Source organism: Thalassophryne amazonica, chromosome 11 (assembly GCF_902500255.1).
Source record: "Thalassophryne amazonica chromosome 11, fThaAma1.1, whole genome shotgun sequence".
NCBI classification, from domain to species: domain Eukaryota; kingdom Metazoa; phylum Chordata; class Actinopteri; order Batrachoidiformes; family Batrachoididae; genus Thalassophryne; species Thalassophryne amazonica.
The window spans coordinates 98,952,071-98,972,833 of NC_047113.1; the positions used below are offsets into that span (position 1 = coordinate 98,952,071).

The 20,763-nt window shown below is 41.3% G+C and overlaps 1 protein-coding gene across 1 annotated transcript in view; it reads left to right on the plus strand.

The window, feature by feature from the left end:
- Nucleotides 1-370: 370 nt before the first annotated feature.
- The window catches only part of sil1 (SIL1 nucleotide exchange factor), a 46,307-nt gene continuing 25,914 nt past the window's right edge, over nucleotides 371-20,763 (plus strand). Inside the window, 5 exon segments of the mRNA XM_034180893.1 lie at nucleotides 371-522; nucleotides 11,844-11,950; nucleotides 20,063-20,177; nucleotides 20,255-20,360; nucleotides 20,500-20,507. Coding sequence (XP_034036784.1) covers nucleotides 11,846-11,950; nucleotides 20,063-20,177; nucleotides 20,255-20,360; nucleotides 20,500-20,507 — 334 coding nt within the window. The 5' untranslated portion in view covers nucleotides 371-522; nucleotides 11,844-11,845.

A 20,763-nucleotide genomic window follows, 5' to 3' on the forward strand; every position in this document is an offset into this window, starting at 1 on the left:
TCCAGACAACCAATGATTTATAAAGGAAAATCCTGAAAATGATCAGGGGTGCCCAAACTTTTACATATAGCTGTATATAAATATGAACACACACACACACACACACACACACACACACACACACACACACACACACACACACACACACACACACACACACACACACACACACACACACACACACACACACACACACACACACACAGTTATGCTTTTCAGAACACTGCTCTTGCTGCGTTCGATTTGAATGAAGTCGTTTTACACTCTCAACCATTAGGTGGCAGTGGGGAACACTTTGCCTGTTTATGAAGGCAGCGGTACAGCTGAAGAAGGAGGAAATACATGACGTGGACCAATGACGCTTTGTATATAAATACGGCAGATACAATCTCACTGCTGATCACACACATTCTGTCATAGACGTCAGGTTTGTATGTTCGCGTGAACTAGTTAGTGCGCGTGCCGTGGGTTGTATGAAACCCTAACTTCACCACCTGCTGACCAGCTGCTGCTGTTTGTGTGGTAGGTATTAACGTCGTTAGCTTCGGTGCTTAATAATGTTCGTCTAAATTCACTTATTAGTATTTGTCTGTGTTTCTGTGTATTTAATTACGATGGTGTTTTAGGGCCACGTTTTTTTTTATCTTTTTTTTTAAATTCGAAAATAAAGTCATAATATTATGAGAATTAAGTTGTAATTTTATGACAAACTTAATATTATGAGAATGAAGTAAAAATATTACGAGAATAAAGTTGCAATTTTATGACAAAAACTCGTAATATTATGAGAATAAAGTCAAAATATTATGAGATAGTCCGTGGGCCAAATCAAAATAAGGCCCTAATTAGTTAGTTGCGCACCCCCCCCGTAATTTTAGTTTGATGGTTTCAGCATGTTCCTGGGTCATATGGGATAACATTTTCACTTCTTGTCATTCGCATAACCCCGCAGGAAATTTTGACAACAGCATTTTGTAAGCGAGGGGTCAGTCAAAAAAGCCGATTTCATGTCTTTATATCAGGCCAGCTAAAAAACATGTTTTGTAGTTACAGATTTTTCAGAATGGTTGGATAGCCACCATAAAGGATGCAATGTCTTAATTAAGCCATTAAACTCATATATTTTTCCATTTATGTATTGAAAAATGTAATTTTTCTGCTGTTTTGTGCCCAATTTTTCATTCTTTCAGTGCTAAAAGTCTAGAATAATCATTAATTCCTAAAATAACTATTTTTCATTATTTATTTTCATTATGTTTTTGTACTATTTCAGATTTCAGGCACCTTTAGTTTAAGCAAAAATTTGTATCCATATGGCTTATTATTCATTCCGTAATAACTCTGTTTTTGAATTTGCGCGATTCTTGTTTTGAGAATACAGTAAGTCATAACAGGAGTATGGCGAAATTGTCATACGATGTGTAAACCATTATTGGAGCCATAGTTAAGGATCACTATCCAGGATGGCAATCAAAAGTGTCCCACGCAGTGGAAGAAATACCTGAGTGATGGTAACCAGACAAACTTGGCAAGCTTCTTAGTACAGGAGTGGCAGCAACCACACTACCGCCCAAGGTTTGCAGGATTTGGTGAACTTTACATCGCTCATGGTTCAGAGTGTCACAAGCTTGTAGCAGGGGAAAATGGCCTGGTCTGCAGCAGAGTGGATGAACTGTGTACACAGCAAGAAGAAGCTGACACACAAATTCTGCTTCATGCAAACCATGCAGCATCAGGTGGACATGAATGCATTGTAATAAAGTCCCCAGATACAGATGTTGCTATGCTAGCCTGTACTTTCAGCAGCCAAATAGATGCCAGGATCCTCTTCTGTACAGGAAACAAAGCAGAGGCAGAGGTACATTGACATTAGTACCATTGGACAATCACTTGGTGAGGACTTGTGTGAAGCATTACCAGGAATGCATGCCTTGACAAGGTATGATAGCACCAGCTCATTTGTAGGCAAAGGCAAGAAACAGGCATTCCAGCTGGTGGAGTCAGATACAGATCTGTGCAATGCCATGAAGATGGTTGGCAACTCATTCAATGATGATGATGAGCGCCTAAAAGGATGTGCTCGGTTTGTCTGCTCCTTGTATGGGCACAAGGGAGAGGACATGGACAGTGTCAGGTACAAACTCTTCTGCAGCAAAAATGCTCAAACCTCCCATCTGCCACCCACCAAAGATGCCCTAAGGTACCATGTTGCACGAGCCATTTATCAAGCATGTATTTGGCGTCGGTCTCTGGATGCGGCTGCTCAAACACCCAGTCCAAACGGCCATGGTTGGGATGTGGTTGACGGCCACATCTCGATCCACTGGATGGATCAGGAACCTGCACCACAGGCCCTTTTGCAACTCATCTGTTGCGACTGCAGAAAAGACCACTGTGCAGGGGGCAGGTGTTAATGCCAAAAAATGTCTTGCCATGCACAGATGCTTGTGGCTGCACCGACTGCATCAATACTCACAACACTTATGTGATTGACACTGACTCTGATGATGAAGATTGAACACTCTCAACAGAGAGTTAATGCTGTACTACAGGATATTCACTAATAGACATACGTGTAGTAAGATGGCCACCCACAATTCATGTATATTTGTGGAGACAGAGCTATATGGCATTAAATATATAATGTGACACATTTGGGATATTATGCATACTAGTAGCACATGTACAAAGATCAGAGACAGTTATGGAAATAGTTATATGTTCATTATTCTTTAATAAGAGTTTGTTTTATACATATTTGTATGTGTTTGATAAGATTACATGAATAAAGCTGTTTAATATATATATACTCAACAAAAATATAAACGCAACACTTTTGGTTTTGCTCCCATTTTGTATGAGATGAACTCAAAGATCTAAAACTTTTTCCACATACACAATATCACCATTTCCCTCAAATATTGTTCACAAACCAGTCTAAATCTATGATAGTGAGCACTTCTCCTTTGCTGAGATAATCCATCCCACCTCACAGGTGTGCCATACCAAGATGCTGATTAGACACCATGATTAGTGCACAGGTGTGCCTTAGAGTGCCCACAATAAAAGGCCACTCTGAAAGGTGCAGTTTTGTTTCATTGGGGGGGATACCAGTCAGTATCTGGTGTGACCACCATTTGCCTCATGTAGTGCAACACATCTCCTTTGCATCATCCGTGATGCGAACACCTCTCCAACGTGCCAAACGCCAGAGAATGTGAGCATTTGCCCACTCAAGTCGGATACAACGACGAACTGGAGTCAGGTCGAGACCCCGATGAGGACGACGAGCATGCAGAAGAGCTTCCCTGAGATGGTTTCTGACAGTTTGTGCAGAAATTCTTTGGTTATGCAAATCGATTGTTTCAGCAGCTGTCCGAGTGGCTGGTCTCAGACGATCTTGGAGGTGAACATGCTGGATGTGGAGGTCCTGGGCTGGTGTGGTTACACGTGGTCTGCGGTTGTGAGGCTGGTTGGATGTACTGCCAAATTCTCTGAAACACCTTTGGAGACGGCTTATGGTAGAGACATGAACATTCAATACACGAGCAACAGCTCTGGTTGACATTCCTGCTGTCAGCATGCCAATTGCACGCTCCCTCAAATCTTGCGACATCTGTGGCATTGTGCTGTGTGATAAAACTGCACCTTTCAGAGTGGCCTTTTATTGTGGGCAGTCTAAGGCACAGCTGTGCACTAATCATGGTGTCTAATCAGCATCTTGGTATGGCACACCTGTGAGGTGGGATGGATTATCTCAGCAAAGGAGAAGTGCTCACTATCACAGATTTAGACTGGTTTGTGAACAATATTTGAGGGAAATGGTGATATTGTGTATGTGGAAAAAGTTTTAGATCTTTGAGTTCATCTCATACAAAATGGGAGCAAAACCAAAAGTGTTGCGTTTATATTTTTGTTGAGTATACATTAGACTTGTATCTTAGATTTATTTATCAGCATGTCATAATATTTTTTGGATAAAATAAAAGCACCAGCTTATCAGATAATCAACTGACTTAAAGCAAAAACAGTATTGAAGTAAATATTAGTACATGAATTACTATTTATTTTACAGTTTTGTTGCTGAAACTCAGGCATAATTTGGCAAAAAATTAACTATTAAGCAGACAAATGGAAAAATATGAATTTTTACTGGCTCAGTTAGGTTAGTATCACACTTTTTTGTGGCTATCCAACCATTCTGAAGATCCTGGAACTACAAAACATGTTTTTTAGCTGGCTTGATATAAAGACATGAAATCGGCTCTTTTGACTGACCCCCGATTACAAAATGCTGTTGTCAAAATTACCTGCCAGGTTGTGCGAACGACAACAAGTGAAAATGTTATCCCATATGACCCAGGAACATGCTGGAACCATCAAACTAAAGTTACAAGGGGGGTGCAGCAAAAGTGTACAACTCATGATTCATCCCATGGACTAAGAATAAAATAATAATTTTGTGACAGAAACTCGTAATATTACGAGAATAAAGTTGTATTTATACGAGAAGGTCCAGCCATCGCCTCTTCAATGAAAGAGGCGATTTCGAGATGTGCTGTTCTGTCGAATTTTGCTCCTCGTTGCATAATTCGACAGTTCCGTGGGTTGAGATGACCTAACCCCACCAAGTTGTGCTCCCTGTCACACTTCACGTTCGTTCACTGATTCCTGGCAATGTTATATTGACGGGCAAATAAATGCATAAATTGTTTATCTGAACATAGTAATGTGTAAAATGTACTCACAATTAAAAGAAAGTATCCTTAACCTGGAGACTTTTTTTTTTTGTATTGTGATAATTGTCATCACAGTAATCTTCACTTATTTGCATCTCAGTGTCCTTTGGACTTTATTGGACAGACAAATTATTATAATTTTAAGTTCAGTGGTTATTGACCCATAGGAAAAAAACTTGTGCAATAAAAATATTACTTTTAGCCTACAATAAAATGTACTGTTGTGATTCTAGCATTTTAAAGCCCTTTTAAACTTGTACAATATTTAGTAATTATTGTGATATTATTGTTAATATCAATTATGATGGCCAAGATCCTGACAGAAAAAAAAATTATATCATCCCATGTCTACTATACAGATTGGTAAATTACAGTGTACACTTCTCAAAACTGCATTTTAACAGTTAATACATTTTGTTGCTAAACTCGACACACTCGAACTCTTCTCGATGGGACACATGAAAATGATTTAATAAATGCAGACTTCTAAAGTCATATAAAAAACATACTAAGAAAATATTTAAATATAACGTAGAAGTAGCTTATTTGTACAGGTGAAATATACATACATTAATGCTCCTAACAAAAAATACAGAAAATGTACTCACTATAGGTGTAAATACACTGAGTACAATTCATATAAAATTTACCTCCTCGTAACTTGTGGTGGCTTATTTTTACAGGCAACTTACTTTATCAATGTAAGAACTCCTAACGTTGTAGGCCTTTATATTATAGGAAAAGTACTCAGGATAAAAAAAAGGCTAAATAAGAATTCATCTATGAATGATCATTATTGTAGTTAATGTAGGCTGTTATATGCATTTACTTAGCATGTATTGTCACATACACATGAATATACAGGATTCATTTTGTTTGTATGTTCATTATTTTTTTTTTTCCCTTCATTTCCAGACACTCAAAATACATAGGCTTTACAGAGCCCTTCAAAAGTATTTGGACACAGTATGTCACATTAATTTATTTGTGCCATTTATAATACAACAATACACAAAATAAAATTTTCTACAATTACCTTCCTTAAACTCAAACTGAGCGCACATTTTTATAACTTGATATAAAGTAATTACAAATATAAAAGCCAAGATGATGAATTGTTTATGTAATGGAATGCTTTGGTATAATACCTTTAAATAATCAGTTTTATTGTCAGTTTTCTTCAGACAGGTCAGGGGATGGACCCATTAACTTTTCCAGTCACTTAGTATGTCTTGAACTTTATTGGCATCGATTCTGAACAAATACAAACAGTATAGGGCACTATGGTAAATCTGTGTGGAGTATTTATTTTTTTCATTTATATAGCACCAAATCACAACAAAGCTGCCTCAAGGTGCTTCACACAAGTAAAGTCTAACCTTACCAACTCCTAGAGCAAGCACAGAGGGGACAGTGGTAAGGAAAAACTCACTCTGATAATGAGAAAGAAACCTCAAGCAGACCAGACTCAAAGTGGTGACCCACTGCTTAGGCCATTCTAACAGTTACAAGATTTTGCAAAGTTTTACAAAGCTGAAGAAACAGAAAATGGAAAACCAAGCCACGTAATATCAACAAGATGAGAAGTCCACACAGGCATCAGTACTACAGTCAGGAGTCATAGCATTCTTCACATCATCAGTGGGCCTGTGAAACACAGACTGCAGCATGCAACACCCACCTCAGGCCTTCCACCTCACAGTCCGCTCGGGCCCTTCAGTTCGGATCTGTCCGTCATTCGTACCTCGGACAGAGATAATGTGGTGCAGATGGGCTAAAAGATGAAGTATTTCCTTATTTGTAAAACCTATACTCAAGTAAAACTTAACAAAGCGCTCCACAGATCTCATTTAGAGATGCAGAATTTTTCTCTCATAAAATTGTCTTTATTCTCGTAATATTACGACTTTGTTCTCACAATGTTAGGACTTTGTTCTTGAAGTCTTAAAAAAAACCTCAATGTGGCTCTAAAACGCAGTCGTATAAAATCATTGGCGTTTAGTTATTTATTTGTCTATTAGCAGAATTACGCCAAAACTACTGCACAGATTTTGACATTTTCAGTTCAGATGGATATTAGGGATGATGGGATATCTCAGTCCCTTGTTTGATTGACACAGGGTTGATTGTTCACAGGTTTGAAAGCCTCAACTTTACTCCTCCAAACATACTTCTTGTTATTCTGGCCAAATAGCTCAATGTTTGTCTCCTCTGACCATAAAAATCTTCTCCTGAAGGCATTTGGCTTGTCCATGTGGGCAGCTCCAAATTTCAGCCAAGCTTAAAGGTTTTGATTTTGGAGCAGGTTCTTCTTTCTTAGTGAGCGTCCGTTTAGTTCTTGACTATGGAAAAACGTGCCTCACTGTTGACGGTAATGTTTGTATTACAGCATTTTCTAGTTAATGACAGGACTGAACCTTGCTGGCTGCTGGGTTGTTTGTCAACATCCTAACCAATTTCCTCTCATCTGAGGGTGACAGTTTGGGTCTTCTTCCAGACATTGGCAAAGTGGTGACACAACTAACTTGTACTTATGTACAATTGTTTGAACCACTGTTGTCTATGTGCTTGCTGTAGGGGTTGGTAAAGTTAGACCAGGGGTGGGCATCGAGGGTCAAGACAAGTACAGGTTTTCCTTGCAACCAGTCATCTCAGCAGGTGGAGTTACTGACACCCCTGCTGAACTGACTGGTAGAAAGGGAAACCTGCAGTGTCTTGGCCCTTCATGGCACATGATTGGCAACGTCTGGATTAGACCTTACTCGTGTGAAGTGCCTTGAGTCAGCTTTGCTGTGATTTGGCACTATATAAATGAATTTAATTGGATTAATACATGGAATAGTTTTGTCTGTTGAATGCTGGTCTCCAAAGTAAAGGCCAAAGAAAGTTGATGTTCATTGCATTCTATGACATCTGACATGCGTTAGCTCGTAATATGATAACTCGGCATGACAGATGGTGCAACATATTCATTTTTAAAACCTTAGCTCAGAGGTTGGCAATCATGTGGAAGACTAGTCAGGGTTGAGGGAAAGATGAATGCAGCAATGTACAGAGACATCCTGGATGAAAACCTGCTCCAGAGCGCGCTTGACCTCAGCTTGGGGTTGCAGTTCATCTTTCAGCAGGACAATGACCCAAAGCACACAGCCAAGATATCAAAGGAGTGTCTTCAGGACAACTCTGTGAATGTCTTTGAGTGGCCCAGCCAGAGCTCAGACCTGAATCTGATTGAACATCTCTGGAGAGATCTGAAAATGGCTGTGCACCGAAGCTCCCCATCCAGCCTGATGGAGCTTGAGAGGTGCTGCAAAGAGGAATGTGCCAAACTGGCCAAAGATAGGTGCACCAAGCTTGTGGCATCATATTCAAGAAGACCCAAGGCTGTAATTGTTGCCAAAGGTGCATCAACAAAGTACTGAGCAAAGGATGTAAGTACTTGTGTACAGTAGTGTTCAGAATAATAGTAGTGCTATGTGACTAAAAAGATTAATCCAGGTTTTGAGTATATTTCTTATTGTTACATGGGAAACAAGGTACCAGTAGATTCTCACAAATCCAACAAGACCAAGCATTCATGATATGCACACTCTTAAGGCTATTAAATTGGGTTATTAGTAAAAAAAAAAAAAAAGTAGAAAAGGTGGTATTCACAATAATAGTAGTGTGGCATTCAGTCAGTGAGTTTGTCAATTTTGTGGAACAAACAGGTGTGAATCAGGTGTCCCCTATTTAAGGATGAAGCCAGCACCTGTTGAACATGCTTTTCTCTTTGAAAGCCTGAGGAAAATGGGACGATCAAGACATTGTTCAGAAGAACAGCGTAGTTTGATTAAAACGTTGATTGGAGAGGGGAAAACCTATACGCAGGTGCAAAAAAAATATAGGCTGTTCAACTACAATGATCTCCAGTGCTTTAAAATGGACAAAAAAACAGACGCGTGGAAGAAAACAGAAAATAACCATCAAAATGGATAGAAGAATAACCAGAATGGCAAAGGTTCACCCATTGATCAGCTCCAGGATGATCAAAGACAGTCTGGAGTTACCTGTAAGTGCTGTGACAGTTAGAAGATGCCTGTGTGAAGCTAATTTATTTGCAAGAATCCCCCGCAAAGTCCCTCTGTTAAATTAAAGACATGTGCAGAAGAGGATACAATTTGCCAAAGAACACATCAACTGGCCTAAAGAGAAATGGAGGAATATTTTTTTTGGACTGATGAGAGTAAAATTGTTCTTTTTGGGTCCCAGGGCCACAGACAGTTTGTGAGATGACCCCCAAACTCTGAATTCAAGCCACAGTTCAGTGAAGACAGTGAAGCATGTAGGTGCAAGCATCATGATATGGGCATGTTTCTCCTACTATGGTGTTGGGCCTATATATCGCATACCAGGTATCATGGATCAGTTTGGATATGTCAAAATACTTGAAGAGGTCATGTTGCCTTATGCTGAAGAGGACATGCCCTTGAAATGGATGTTTCAATAAGACAATGACCCCAAGCACACTAGTAAATGAGCAAAATCTTGGTTCCAGACCAACAAAATTAATGCCTCGCAGATGTGAAGAAATCATGAAAAACTGTGGTTATACAACTAAATACTAGTTTAGTGATTCACAAGATTGCTAAAAAAGCAGTTTAAACATAGTTTTGAGTTTGTAGCGTCAACAGCAGATTAAACTGTTATTGTGAACACACTCTTTTCTACTTTTTTTTTTTTTACTAATAGCCCAATTTCATAGCCTTAAGAGTGTGCATATCATGAATGCTTGGTCTTGTTGGATTTGTGAGAACCTACTGAATCTACTGGTACCTTGTTTCCCATGTAACAATAAGAAATATACTCAAAACCTGGATTAATCTTTTTAGTCACATAGCACTATTATTCTGAACACTACTGTATATATGATGTCTTAGTTTTTATTTGTAATAAATTTGTTGTCATTATGCGGTGGTGTGTGTATAATTTTGAGGGGAAAGGATGACACTCGGGAGCGGAGGACCCGACCTGTCCTGCCGGGACACATGTGGCGGGTTACGTGATGGACAGCTGGCGGAGGTGGCAAGTCATGTGCCTGTACACGTTGTCTGTGGAAGACGTTGAAGATGTTTACTTATTTGGAGCTGTGGTGACCGGGTTTCTGCTGTGTGGTGGCGGACATAGCACTGGTTTACTGGAAAATTAAGAAGGTGGAGGCGGCATTAATTGGCCCGTCCAGGCTGCCCCACATGATTGATTCGATTGGAAGGGCAGTGTCAGCTCAGTTGGCGGGTGTCAACTGCATGTTGGAATCCATCTCGGGGAGAGTGGCTGCACTGGAAAACCGCTTTGATCGTCAGTAAGACCACATCTCCTCTATTCAGATGTTTTTGGGAGACACTCTGAAGTTTCAGACTGTGGAATCTGCCAGGCATCTGTTAATCTGGATATCTATTTGGTTTCCAAACACCAGCTGTCCTTCAAGGACGCTGGGATAAAATCCTCCCCCCGAGGAACACTCCTGATGGCCTTGCTCCTCGTCTCCCCCGCCTCTTCGTCTTTCCCCCTCCCTCCCTTCCCAGTCCTGAGATGAGACTCTGGTGGACTGATTCAGGACTGGGATCCCCCCAGGATGGACAGATGAGGCCTGTCGATGGCACCACGGGCGGCCTTCCGGGCTGTCTGTCTGGACACTGGACACATCCAAGTCTCGGCTCTTGTCTGTCGTCTGTTGTTTGTTATGACTGTTTTTCTGTGCTATGGGTTTTTTTTTTTGTTTGTTTTTTTTTTTGCTCTCCAGTGCTGCTGCATGAGTTCAACACGGCAGCAATGAGGGTTTTTCTTTCCCAATTCTTTCCTTGTGTGTGCTTTTGTGTTCATGTACCGGACCGGCTTATGTGTGTTGTTGTTTAAGTGTGTCATGAGGCTGGTCAAGGTTTGCTCAGCCCTGCTCGTGACCTAGAGCAGGGCTATACATCTGGAGCTGGTCCCCGGGCGCCAAGGCGACCTCTTGCTCCTAACTGGCAATTAGATGGGTAAAATGCAGTAAACACATTTCATTGTGCAGGGAACATGTTCCTATGTGCATATGACAATAAACTCCTTTTGAATCCTTGAATCCTTTGAATAAAATAAGGAAAAAGTGAAGCACTGTGAATACTTTCTGGATGCACCATATTTGTTTTGATTTCTTTGTATGTTTGGATTATTTGGTTTATTGACATCTGAAAATGTCATGCTGTGACATGAAATGCAGACTGAGCTTTTACATCCATCTCGTTTTTTTTTTTTTTTTAATCAACTGTACCAGACACTTGAATTCAGTTTATCTCTCATTCATTTTGTTTGTCCTCCTATTCAAATTAAGGGTCATGGGGGGGGGGGGGGGGGGGTGGCGGCATCTGGAGCCCATTTCAGCAGCCATTGTCCTTCAGTTTGTCAGCTAAATTTGTTTATATGGTAGCAAATTGCAGTATAAGGTGCAGCAAAGCGCTTGACATGAGTAAGGTCATACCCCTGAGTAAGTACATTGACACCAGTGGTGACGAAAACCTCCTCGAGGCCTTTTGATTACAGGAAGAAACCTCAAGCAAACCAGACTCTGAGAGGTGCCCATCTGCTTTGTGCTACTCATAATACAACAATGCAGAAAGAAGAATGGTCAAACCTGCAAAGATTGAGATGATACAGCTAAGTAACCAAATACTTTGAGTCCAGTGGTCACATTAACCAACTGTCCAAACAGTCAAGTGCTAAAGGTCATGGACATTCTGTTCCAGAAGTGGAACACAGTTGGTTTCATCTTAAGTCGGTTGACAGTTCTGCTCCTTAAAAACGTCTTCTAAAAGTCCATATCACCTCCCAGAATCCTGCATGTGTCCATAGCAGCCCTCATACCTCTACAGCCTCCCTGCTGCTCTTAAAAAATATAAGACTTGTTCTTCTCTCTGCTTCTTTTCATTCAAAGTCTTGTAAATTTCATTTCTGCTTTTGTCTTTTTCTTTTAAATGAATGAAATAAAAAAAATAAATAAAAGTCCATGAAACGTGAAATGAGCTTGTTTTTGTTCCTCATATTTTTATTAAACCAGGTTTAAAATTGGTGTCTCTAAATTTCTTGCAGTCATGACGCTGACGTCCAGAGGTGCAGGAGCTTCATTCACGTGTTTGACTCTGATGTCTCTTCTGTTGCTGTGTTGCAACCGCACGGTCGGTGTTCTTCAGCCAAAGGTGTGTTAGCACGCTTTTAATAAAGCCACATCTTACTTCTCATGTTAAGGTACAGTGGGGCAAAAAAGGATGTAGTCAGTCCTTGACTGTGCAAGGTCTCCTACTTAGAAAGATGAGAGAGGTATATAATTTTCATCATAGGTACACTTCAACTATGAGACAAAATGAGGAAACAAATGCAGGAAATCACATTGTAGGATTTTTAAAGAATTTATTTGTAAATTATGGTGGAAAATAAGTATTTGGTCATCCACAAACAAGTAAGATTTCTGGCTCTCACAGACCTGTAACTTCTTCTTTCAGAAGCTCTGTCCTCCACCAGTTACCTGTATTAATGGCACCTGTTGGAACTTATCTAACTCGGCCACATGGGGTGTGCAGCCAGTACATTGAGTGCCGGTCCCAAGCCTGGATAAATGAGGGTTGCGTCAGGAAGGGCATCCGGCGTAAAACAAGCCAACCCAACTATGCAGACTCGGAATCGAATTCCCATAGCGGCTCGGTCGCGGCCCGGGTTAACGTCCGCCACCGGTGCTGTTGCCCAACAGGGTGCCGGTGGAAATTGGGCTACTGCTGGGCGAAGACGACGACGAAGAGGAGGAAAACTAGAAGGGTGGAAATGAGAGTGGGGACTTTGAATGTTGGTAGTATGACTGATAAAGGGAGAGAGCTGGCTGATAAGATGGAGAGGAGAAAGGTAGACATATTGTGTATGCAAGAGACCAAGTGGAAGGGAAGTAAGAGCAGGAGCATCGGCAGTGGGTACAAGTTGTTGTACCATGGTGAGGACAGGAAGAGAAATGGTGTTGGGGTCATTTTAAAGGAAGAGTATGTTAAGTGTGTTGGAGGTTAAGCGAGTGTCTGACAGGGTGATGAGTGTGAAGTTGGAAATTGAAGGGGTGATGATGAATATCATCAGTGCATATGCCCCACAGGTAGGTTGTGAGATGGAGAAAGATTTCTGGAGTGTATTAGATGAGGTGGTGGAGAGTGTGCCCAAGCATGAAAGAGTGGTGATAGGAGCAGACTTCAATGGGCATGTTGGTGAAGGGAACAGAGGTGATGAGGAAGTAATGGGTAGATATGGTATCAAGGATAGGAATGGGGAAGGACAGATGGTAGTTGATTTTGCAAAAGGATGGAAATGGCTGTGGTGAAATACCTACTTTAAGAAAAGGGAGGAGCACAGGGTAACATAAGAGTGGAGGAAGGTGCACACAGGTGGACTACATTCTTTATAGGAGATGCAAGCTAAAAGAAATCAGACTGTAAGGTGGTAGCAGGAGAGAGTGTCACTAGACAGCATAGGATGGTTGTTTGTAGGATGACTTTAGAGGTGAAGAAGAAGAGAGTAAGAGCTCAACAAAGGATCAGATGGTGGAAGCTGAAGGAGGAAGACTGTTGTATGAAATTTAGCGAGCAGGTGAGAGAAGCACTAGTTAGAGGGGAAGCAATTTTGGACAACTGGAAAAGTACTGCAGATGTGGTGAGGGAGAGAGCTAGGGCAGTACTGGGTATGACATCTGGACAGTGGAAGGAAGACAAGGAGACTTGGTGGTGGGATGAAGAGGTCCAGGAAAGCATAAGGAGAAAGAGGTTGGCGAAAAAGTTTTGGGATAGTCGGAGAAATGAAGAAAGTAGACAGGAGTACAAGGAGATGTGGCGTAAGGTGAGAAGAGAAGTGGCAAAAGCAAAGGAAAAGGCATATTGCGAGCTGTGCAAGAAGTTGAATAGTAAGGAAGGAGAAAAGGACTTGTACCGATTGGCCAGACAAAGAAGGGACAGAGCTGGAAAGGATGTGCAGCAGGTTAGGGTGGTAAAAGATGCACATGGTAATGTGCTGACAAGTGAGGAGTGTGTGCTGAGAAGGTGGAGGGAATATTTTGAAGAGTTGATGAATAAAGAAAATGGGCGAGAGAAAAGGCTGGATGATGTGGTGAGAGTAAATCAGGAAGTAAGAGATTAGCAAGGAAGAAGTGAGGGCTGCTATGAAGAGGATGAAGAATGGAAAGGCAGTTGGTCCAGATGACATTCCAATGGAGGCATGGAAATGTCTAGGAGAAATGGCAGTAGAGTTTCTAACCAGATTGTTTAATAAAATCTTGGAAAGTGAGAGGATGCCTGAGGAGTGGAGACGAAGTCTGCTGGTTTCCTATTTTCAGAACAAGGGTGATGTGCAGAGCTGCAGTAACTACAGAGGCATAAAGCGATCAGCCACAGCATGAAGTTATGGGAAAGAGTAGTAGAAGCTAGGCTTAGGAAAACAGGTGAAGATCTGTGAGCAGCAATATGTTTCATGCTGAGAAAGAGCACCACCAGATGCAATGTTTTGCTCGGAGAATACTGTTGGAAAGTACAGAGAAGGACAGAAAGAGTTACATTGTGTTTTGTGGACTTAGAAAAAGCTTATGAAGGGTGCCAAGAGAAGGTTGTGGCATTGTATGAGGAAGTCTGGAGTGGCAGAGAAGTATGTTAGGGTAGTGCAGGACATGTACAAGAATAGTGTGACAGTGGTGAGATGCGCAGTCGGAATGACAGACTCATTCAAGGTGGAGGTGGGATTACACCAAGGATCAGCTCTGAGTCCTTTCTTGTTTGCAGTGGTGATGGACAGGTTGACAGATGTGATCAGACAGGAGTCCCCATGGACTATGATGTTTGCAGATGACATTGTGATCTGTAGTGAGAGTGGAGAGCAAGTTGAGTCTAGTCTGGAGAAGTGGAGATATGCTTTGGAGAGAAGGTGAATGAAAGTCAGTAGAAGCAAGACTGAGTACATGTGTGTGAACAAGAGGGAGCCCAGTGGAATAGTGCAGTTACAAGGAGTAGAAGTGGTGAAAGTAGACGAGTTTAAATATTTGGGGTCAACTGTTCAAAGTAATGGAGAGTGTGGTAGAGAGGTGAAGAAGAGAGTGCAGGCAGGGTGGAGTGGGTGGAGAAAGGTGGCAGGAGTGATTGTGACCGAAGACTATCAGCAAGAGTGAAGGGGAAAGTTTACAAAACAGTAGTGAGACCAGCTATGTTGTATGGTTAGAGACAGTGGCACTAACAAAAGACAGGAGGCAGAGCTGGAAGTGGCAGAGCTGAAGATGTTGAGATTCTCTTGGGAGTGACAAGAATGGACAAGATTAGGAATGAACATATCAGAGGGACAGCTCAGGTGGGACGGTTTGCGAGCAAAGTCAGAGAGGCGAGATTGAGATGGTTTGGACATGTGGCAGAGGAGGGACCCAGGATATATAGGAAAGGATGCTGAGGATGGAGCCACCAGGTAGGAGGAGAAGAGGGAGACCACCAGAGGAGGTTCTAGGATGTGCTGAGAGAGGACATGCAAGTGGTTGGTGTGACAGAGGAAGATACAGAGGACAGGGTGGAATGGAAATGATTGATCTGCTGTGGCGACCCCTACGGAACAGCCGAAAGACAAAGAAGTTGGAACTTGTATCTGGAGTCTGACTGTTTGGAGGCTGTGGACAGGTGTCTTTTATACAATCTCAACCATGGCCAAGACCAAAGAGCTGGTCGAAGGACACCAGGAAAGAAAATTGTAGATGTGCACCAGGCTGGGAAGAGGTGAATCTATAATAGTCAAGCAGGGTTGGTGTGAATAAATCACTGTGGGAGCAATTGTAAGAAAATGGAAGACATACAAGACCATTGATAATCTCCCTCGATCTGGGGCTCCACGCAAGATGTCATCCCGTGGGGTCAAAATGATCATGAGAACGGTGAACCAAAATCCTGAAGTACACGGAGGGACCTGATGAATGACTTGCAGAGAGCTGGGACCAAAGTAGCAAAGGCTACACACTATGCACAGAGGGACTCAAATCCTGCAGTGCCAGGCGTGTCCCCCTGCTTAAGCCAGTACATGTCCAGGCCCATCTGAAGTTTGCCAGAGAGCATATGGATGATCCAGAAGAGGATTGTGAGAGTATCATGTGATCAGATAAAACCAAAATAGAACTTTTTAGTAAAAACTCAACTCGTCGTGTTTGGTGAAAGAAGAATGCTGAGTTGCATTCCAAGACACCATATCTACGTGGGAAGCATGGGGGTGGAAACATCATGCTTTGGGGCTGTTTTTCTGCAAAGGGACAGGACGAACCGATAAGTGTTAAGGGAAGAATGAAGCGTGGCCAGTATTCATGATATTTTAAGCCAAAACCTCCTTCCATCAATGAGGCATTGAAGATCCAACGTGGCTGGGTTTTCCAGCATGACAATGATCCCAAACGCACCGCTCAGCAACAAAGGAGTGGCTTCGTACAAAGCAGTCAAGGTCCTGGAGGCCAAGCCAGTCTCCAGACCTCACCCCCATAGAAAATTTGTTGAGGGAGTTGAAAGTCCATGTTGCTCTCAGTGACAGCCCCAAAACTCACTGGCTCTATAGGAGATCTGCATGGAGGAAGATGGGCCAGATACAGCTACAGTGTGTGCAAACCTGGTGAAGACTTACAGGAAATGTTTAACCTCTGTCATTGCCAACAAAGATTGTTACAAAGTATTGAGTTGAACTTTTGTTATTGACCAAATACTTATTTTCCACCATAATTTACAAATAAATTCTTTAAAAATCCTACAATGTGATTTCCTGGATTTTTATTTTTTTTTTCTCATTTTGTCTCTCACAGATGAAGTGTACCTATGATGAAAATTACAGACCTCTCTCATCTTTCTAAGTAGGAGAACTTGCACAATCGGGGACTGACGAAATACTTTTTTACCCCACTGTACTTCCTGTAACTTGTATCCAAAAGAGTAAAGTTCAATCACACTGTACGTCTCAGTCCGGGACACAGAATTTCAGTCAACACTGTCGTCTCTTTCATGTCTCAGGTAGGCACTCTGAAACCGGATCGTATTTTCTAACTTATTTGGTGTATCAGAATGTTTCAAACATTGTGATGGTAAGTCACTCAGTGCTTGGTTGAACTTTGTAGATGTTTTTTTTTTCTTCATTTAAAAAAAGTCTACTTGGTGTTTAAATAGTAAATTAATTATGCATTTTTGTGTTTGCTATTATCCACATACATGCAGAATAAATTTGCTCTCTTAACTTGGCATAATCCATGCATGCGCTTCTTGATGCAGTGCACAGAGGAGACTTATTTGCACAAACAATATAGCAATGAATCAGTGTTGGGTGTGGCGAGCTGTTAGTCTGCTGTTTTTTTTTTTTTTTTTTTTTTTTTTTCAGCAGCTCCAAGTTCTTTAAGTTCCGACGGTCACTCTGACAGAGTGACCCTCAGGTTCTTGGTCACCTCTGTCGCTTAGGCCCTTCTCCCTCAATTTCTCAGTTTTGACGGGCGGCCAGCTCTAGGAAGAGTCCTGGTGGATCTGAACTTCTTCCATTTACAGATGATGGAGGCCACTGTGCTCATTGGACCTTCAAAGCAGCTGTACCCTTCTCCAGATTTGTGCCTTGAGACAACTTCATGCTTGGTTTGTGCTCTGACATGCACTGTCAACTGTGAGACCTTATTTGTAGACAGGTGTCTTTCCAAATCATGTCCAATCAACTGAATTTACCCCAGGTGGACTCCATTTAAGCTGTAGAAACATCTCAAGGATGATCAGTGGAATCAGAATGCACCTGAGCTCAATTTTGTGCTTCATGGCAAAGGCTGCAAATACTTATGTACATGTGATCTTAGTTTTCTTTAATAAATTTCCAAAAAGCTGTGTTTTTCACAGTCATTATGGGGTATTGTTTGTAGAATTTTTTTGGGGGGGGGGGGGGGGGGGATTTCAGTCATTTTGGATTGAGGCTGTAATGTAACAAGATGTGGAAACACTGAAGTGCTGCAAATACTTTCCAGATGCTCTGTAAATAACATTGTGATACAAATTACCTGTTGGGTGTCCACGATATATAGCCTATTGAGTTTTGATAAACTATATAGTCTGTGTGGACAGAATCCATAAGGCAACCTGTGTTGGGTCGCCTTATGGATTCTTTGTTTATACGTCAACCTTTTCCCCCAATGTTTAATAAAGTGCTTCCTTCATTTTCATCTTGTATGTAAGGTGCTCCATTACAAGTAGGTCCTCTATAATTAGCAACTATTGTTTGTAAATCGGAGAATCAGTCTTGAGCCAGTTCTTAGTTAATGGTCTTCTTTCCAGCTGCCAGAAGAATCTTGACCAAATATTTGTCTTCTGCATGCACAGTTCCTTCCAAATACCCAAGGTATAAAACAAGACAAGAATTAGGAATTACATATCCCAATACAGTATGTCACAGAGAGCTGAGTGAACATCCCCCTAAAGGGCTGTGTATTTATAGATTTCCAAAATGGTCTGGGTCCATGTGGTTGCATAATCTCCATCATGGCTGTTGAACAGTCATCTGTTTACTTTTAATTTTAGGTGTTAAGAAATATCAAATTAGATTCTTCCAGTTAAATTCTCTGCATTTTAATAATTGTATTGTAGTTTGATGTGCTTTCCACATCGTACCACATCCCCTCTGGAAGCTCTGATTCCCTTTTGGCTTTAACATATAATGTTGACTCTATTAAGCAAGAATATAAAACTGACTCCTTCGGTATAGTAGTATTATATGCTTGTACCAGTAGCTTTATAACAGGGTGTGTTTTATTCTTTTTTTTTTATCTTTCTAATGTAATTGTCCCTCATTTGTAAGTATCTGAATAAGCCCTGATTGGTCAGATAGTATGTATTTATTTTTAGCTCTTGAAAGCTTTTCAGTTCACCTTTTAATAATTGTGCGTATTGCTGTAATTCCCTTTTTGGCCCAGCATTTAAATCTATCATAAAATTTTCTTTGTCTGAATTTGTGCTTTCAAAGTGTGTGTGTATGTGTATATATGTATGTGTGTTTTATTTTGTGACAGATTTCTCTTTGAACTAGTTCAATCCATGTGGTAGTCCATGAGCACATTCCTCACATATACCTATGCCCTCTGCTTTTACTGCACTCATGAACATATAGCATTTTCAAGAACAACTTACTTATTTTAACTACTGTACATACAAAGTGTGTAGTTTTGATATTATTCAGTTACCTGCTGAGCTTCCTGGACTTCAATAACTAGTAATTGCACAATTCAACACTGCCCCCATGTGGGAGCGAGGACATCTGCAGAGTTGTGGCTGGAAGGGACATAAAATGAGACAACTTAAAAAAAAAAAAAAAAAAAAAAAAAAAAAACACACTAGTGATTGGTTTAAGACTGCATATAGCAGCAGATGTTGATGATGCACAGTTCGGCACACATTATGATAAATGGTCAGCATTTGCGTAGCGCTTTTATGTCAAAGCGCATTGCAGTGATTACTCACATTCAGACACTGATGTCACTGCACTGCCATGCAAGGCAGTCACTTCACAACGGGAGCAACTTGGGTATGAAGAACCCAAAGGCCCTGAGTGACACATTTGTTTTTTATTTTTGGTCTAATGGGGGTTTGAACAGGGGATTCTCTGGTCACAAACCCACCGCTTTAACCCCAGATGCTCACAGGTGAGGACAGTGCTCGGCTTTAATTCTAACCTTCAAGGATTCTGTAGCCTTTTTAATGGGAGAAAAAACACACAGAATTTATTTTCCAGCAGGAAGCAGGTTGATTTTCTGTGTTTTTAATCTGACTATCTGCAGCTGGTTATTGGCAGAAACATAAACACTCACCACTTTCACTCCTCATTTTGGTTTCTTCTGCCAAAAATCAACATTTAGTTAGGGGTTGGTGTTGGCACAAATATTTTGAAGCACCCCCCCGCCAAGTCAGCCATTTTTTACTCCAAAATGCTGCCTGGCAGTGACTATAAGAGCCTGTAAACCAATAAAGAAAGCTACTTTAGAAGCATTTTGTTTTGCCTCACAAAAATAATAATACAGGAACATTGTAGATCTTACGAGGTTTGAATGTGAGCATTTATGTCCATAATGGTCCTTTTCTGACTTCAGTTGTCAGAAGTGAACCTTTTTTGAGTTCCTCTTTGTGATTATATCTGTGAAGTCAAAGGAAAACTGAGTAAGCCATGACCACTTGACCTTTTGTCAGTGAGATATGTTTAAAGTTGTCTTGTTTGATGTTTATCAAACTGATTGATTAACCAGCAGCTGAATCTCTTGATTTGTGCAGTCAGCTTTAACTGTGGTGGAGAAAGAGGAGGCAGGAGGTGGTGATGAAGATGAGGCTTCGATTGAAGACTTGGATGTGGTCCAGCCCAGTGAGGAGTGGCAGACACTTGGACAAGGTAAGACCCTGATGGATGCGTTGTCCTGTACTGTAGATGGAAATCGGTTTGTCACTGAGGTGTGTGTGTGTGTGTAGGTCAGGCGGTGCCCTCGGGTTCTCACGTGAGGCTCAACCTTCGGACTGGCCAGAGGGAGGTCAAACTGGGAGAAGAGCAGTTTAAATACTGGACACACACACACAGGTACGCCATCACAGGAAACTTCCGATCAACTCTTGGATTTTTGGAACATACACCGAACAAAAATATAAACGCAACACTTTTGTTTTTGCTTCCATTTTTCTTGAGCTGAACTCAAAGATCTAAAACGTTTTCTATGTAGACAAAAGAGCTATTTCTCTCAAATATTGTTTACAAATCTGTCTAAATCTGTGTTAATGAGCACTTCTCCTTTGCCGAGTTAAACCATACCACCTCACAGGTTTGGCATATGAAGATGCTGATTAGGTAGCATGATTACTGCACAGGTGTGCCTTAGGCTGGCCACAATAAAAGGCCACTCTGAAACGTGCAGTTTTGCTATACTGGGGGGGTGGGGTCAGAAAACCAGTCAGTATCTGGTGTGACCGCCATTTACTGCACACAG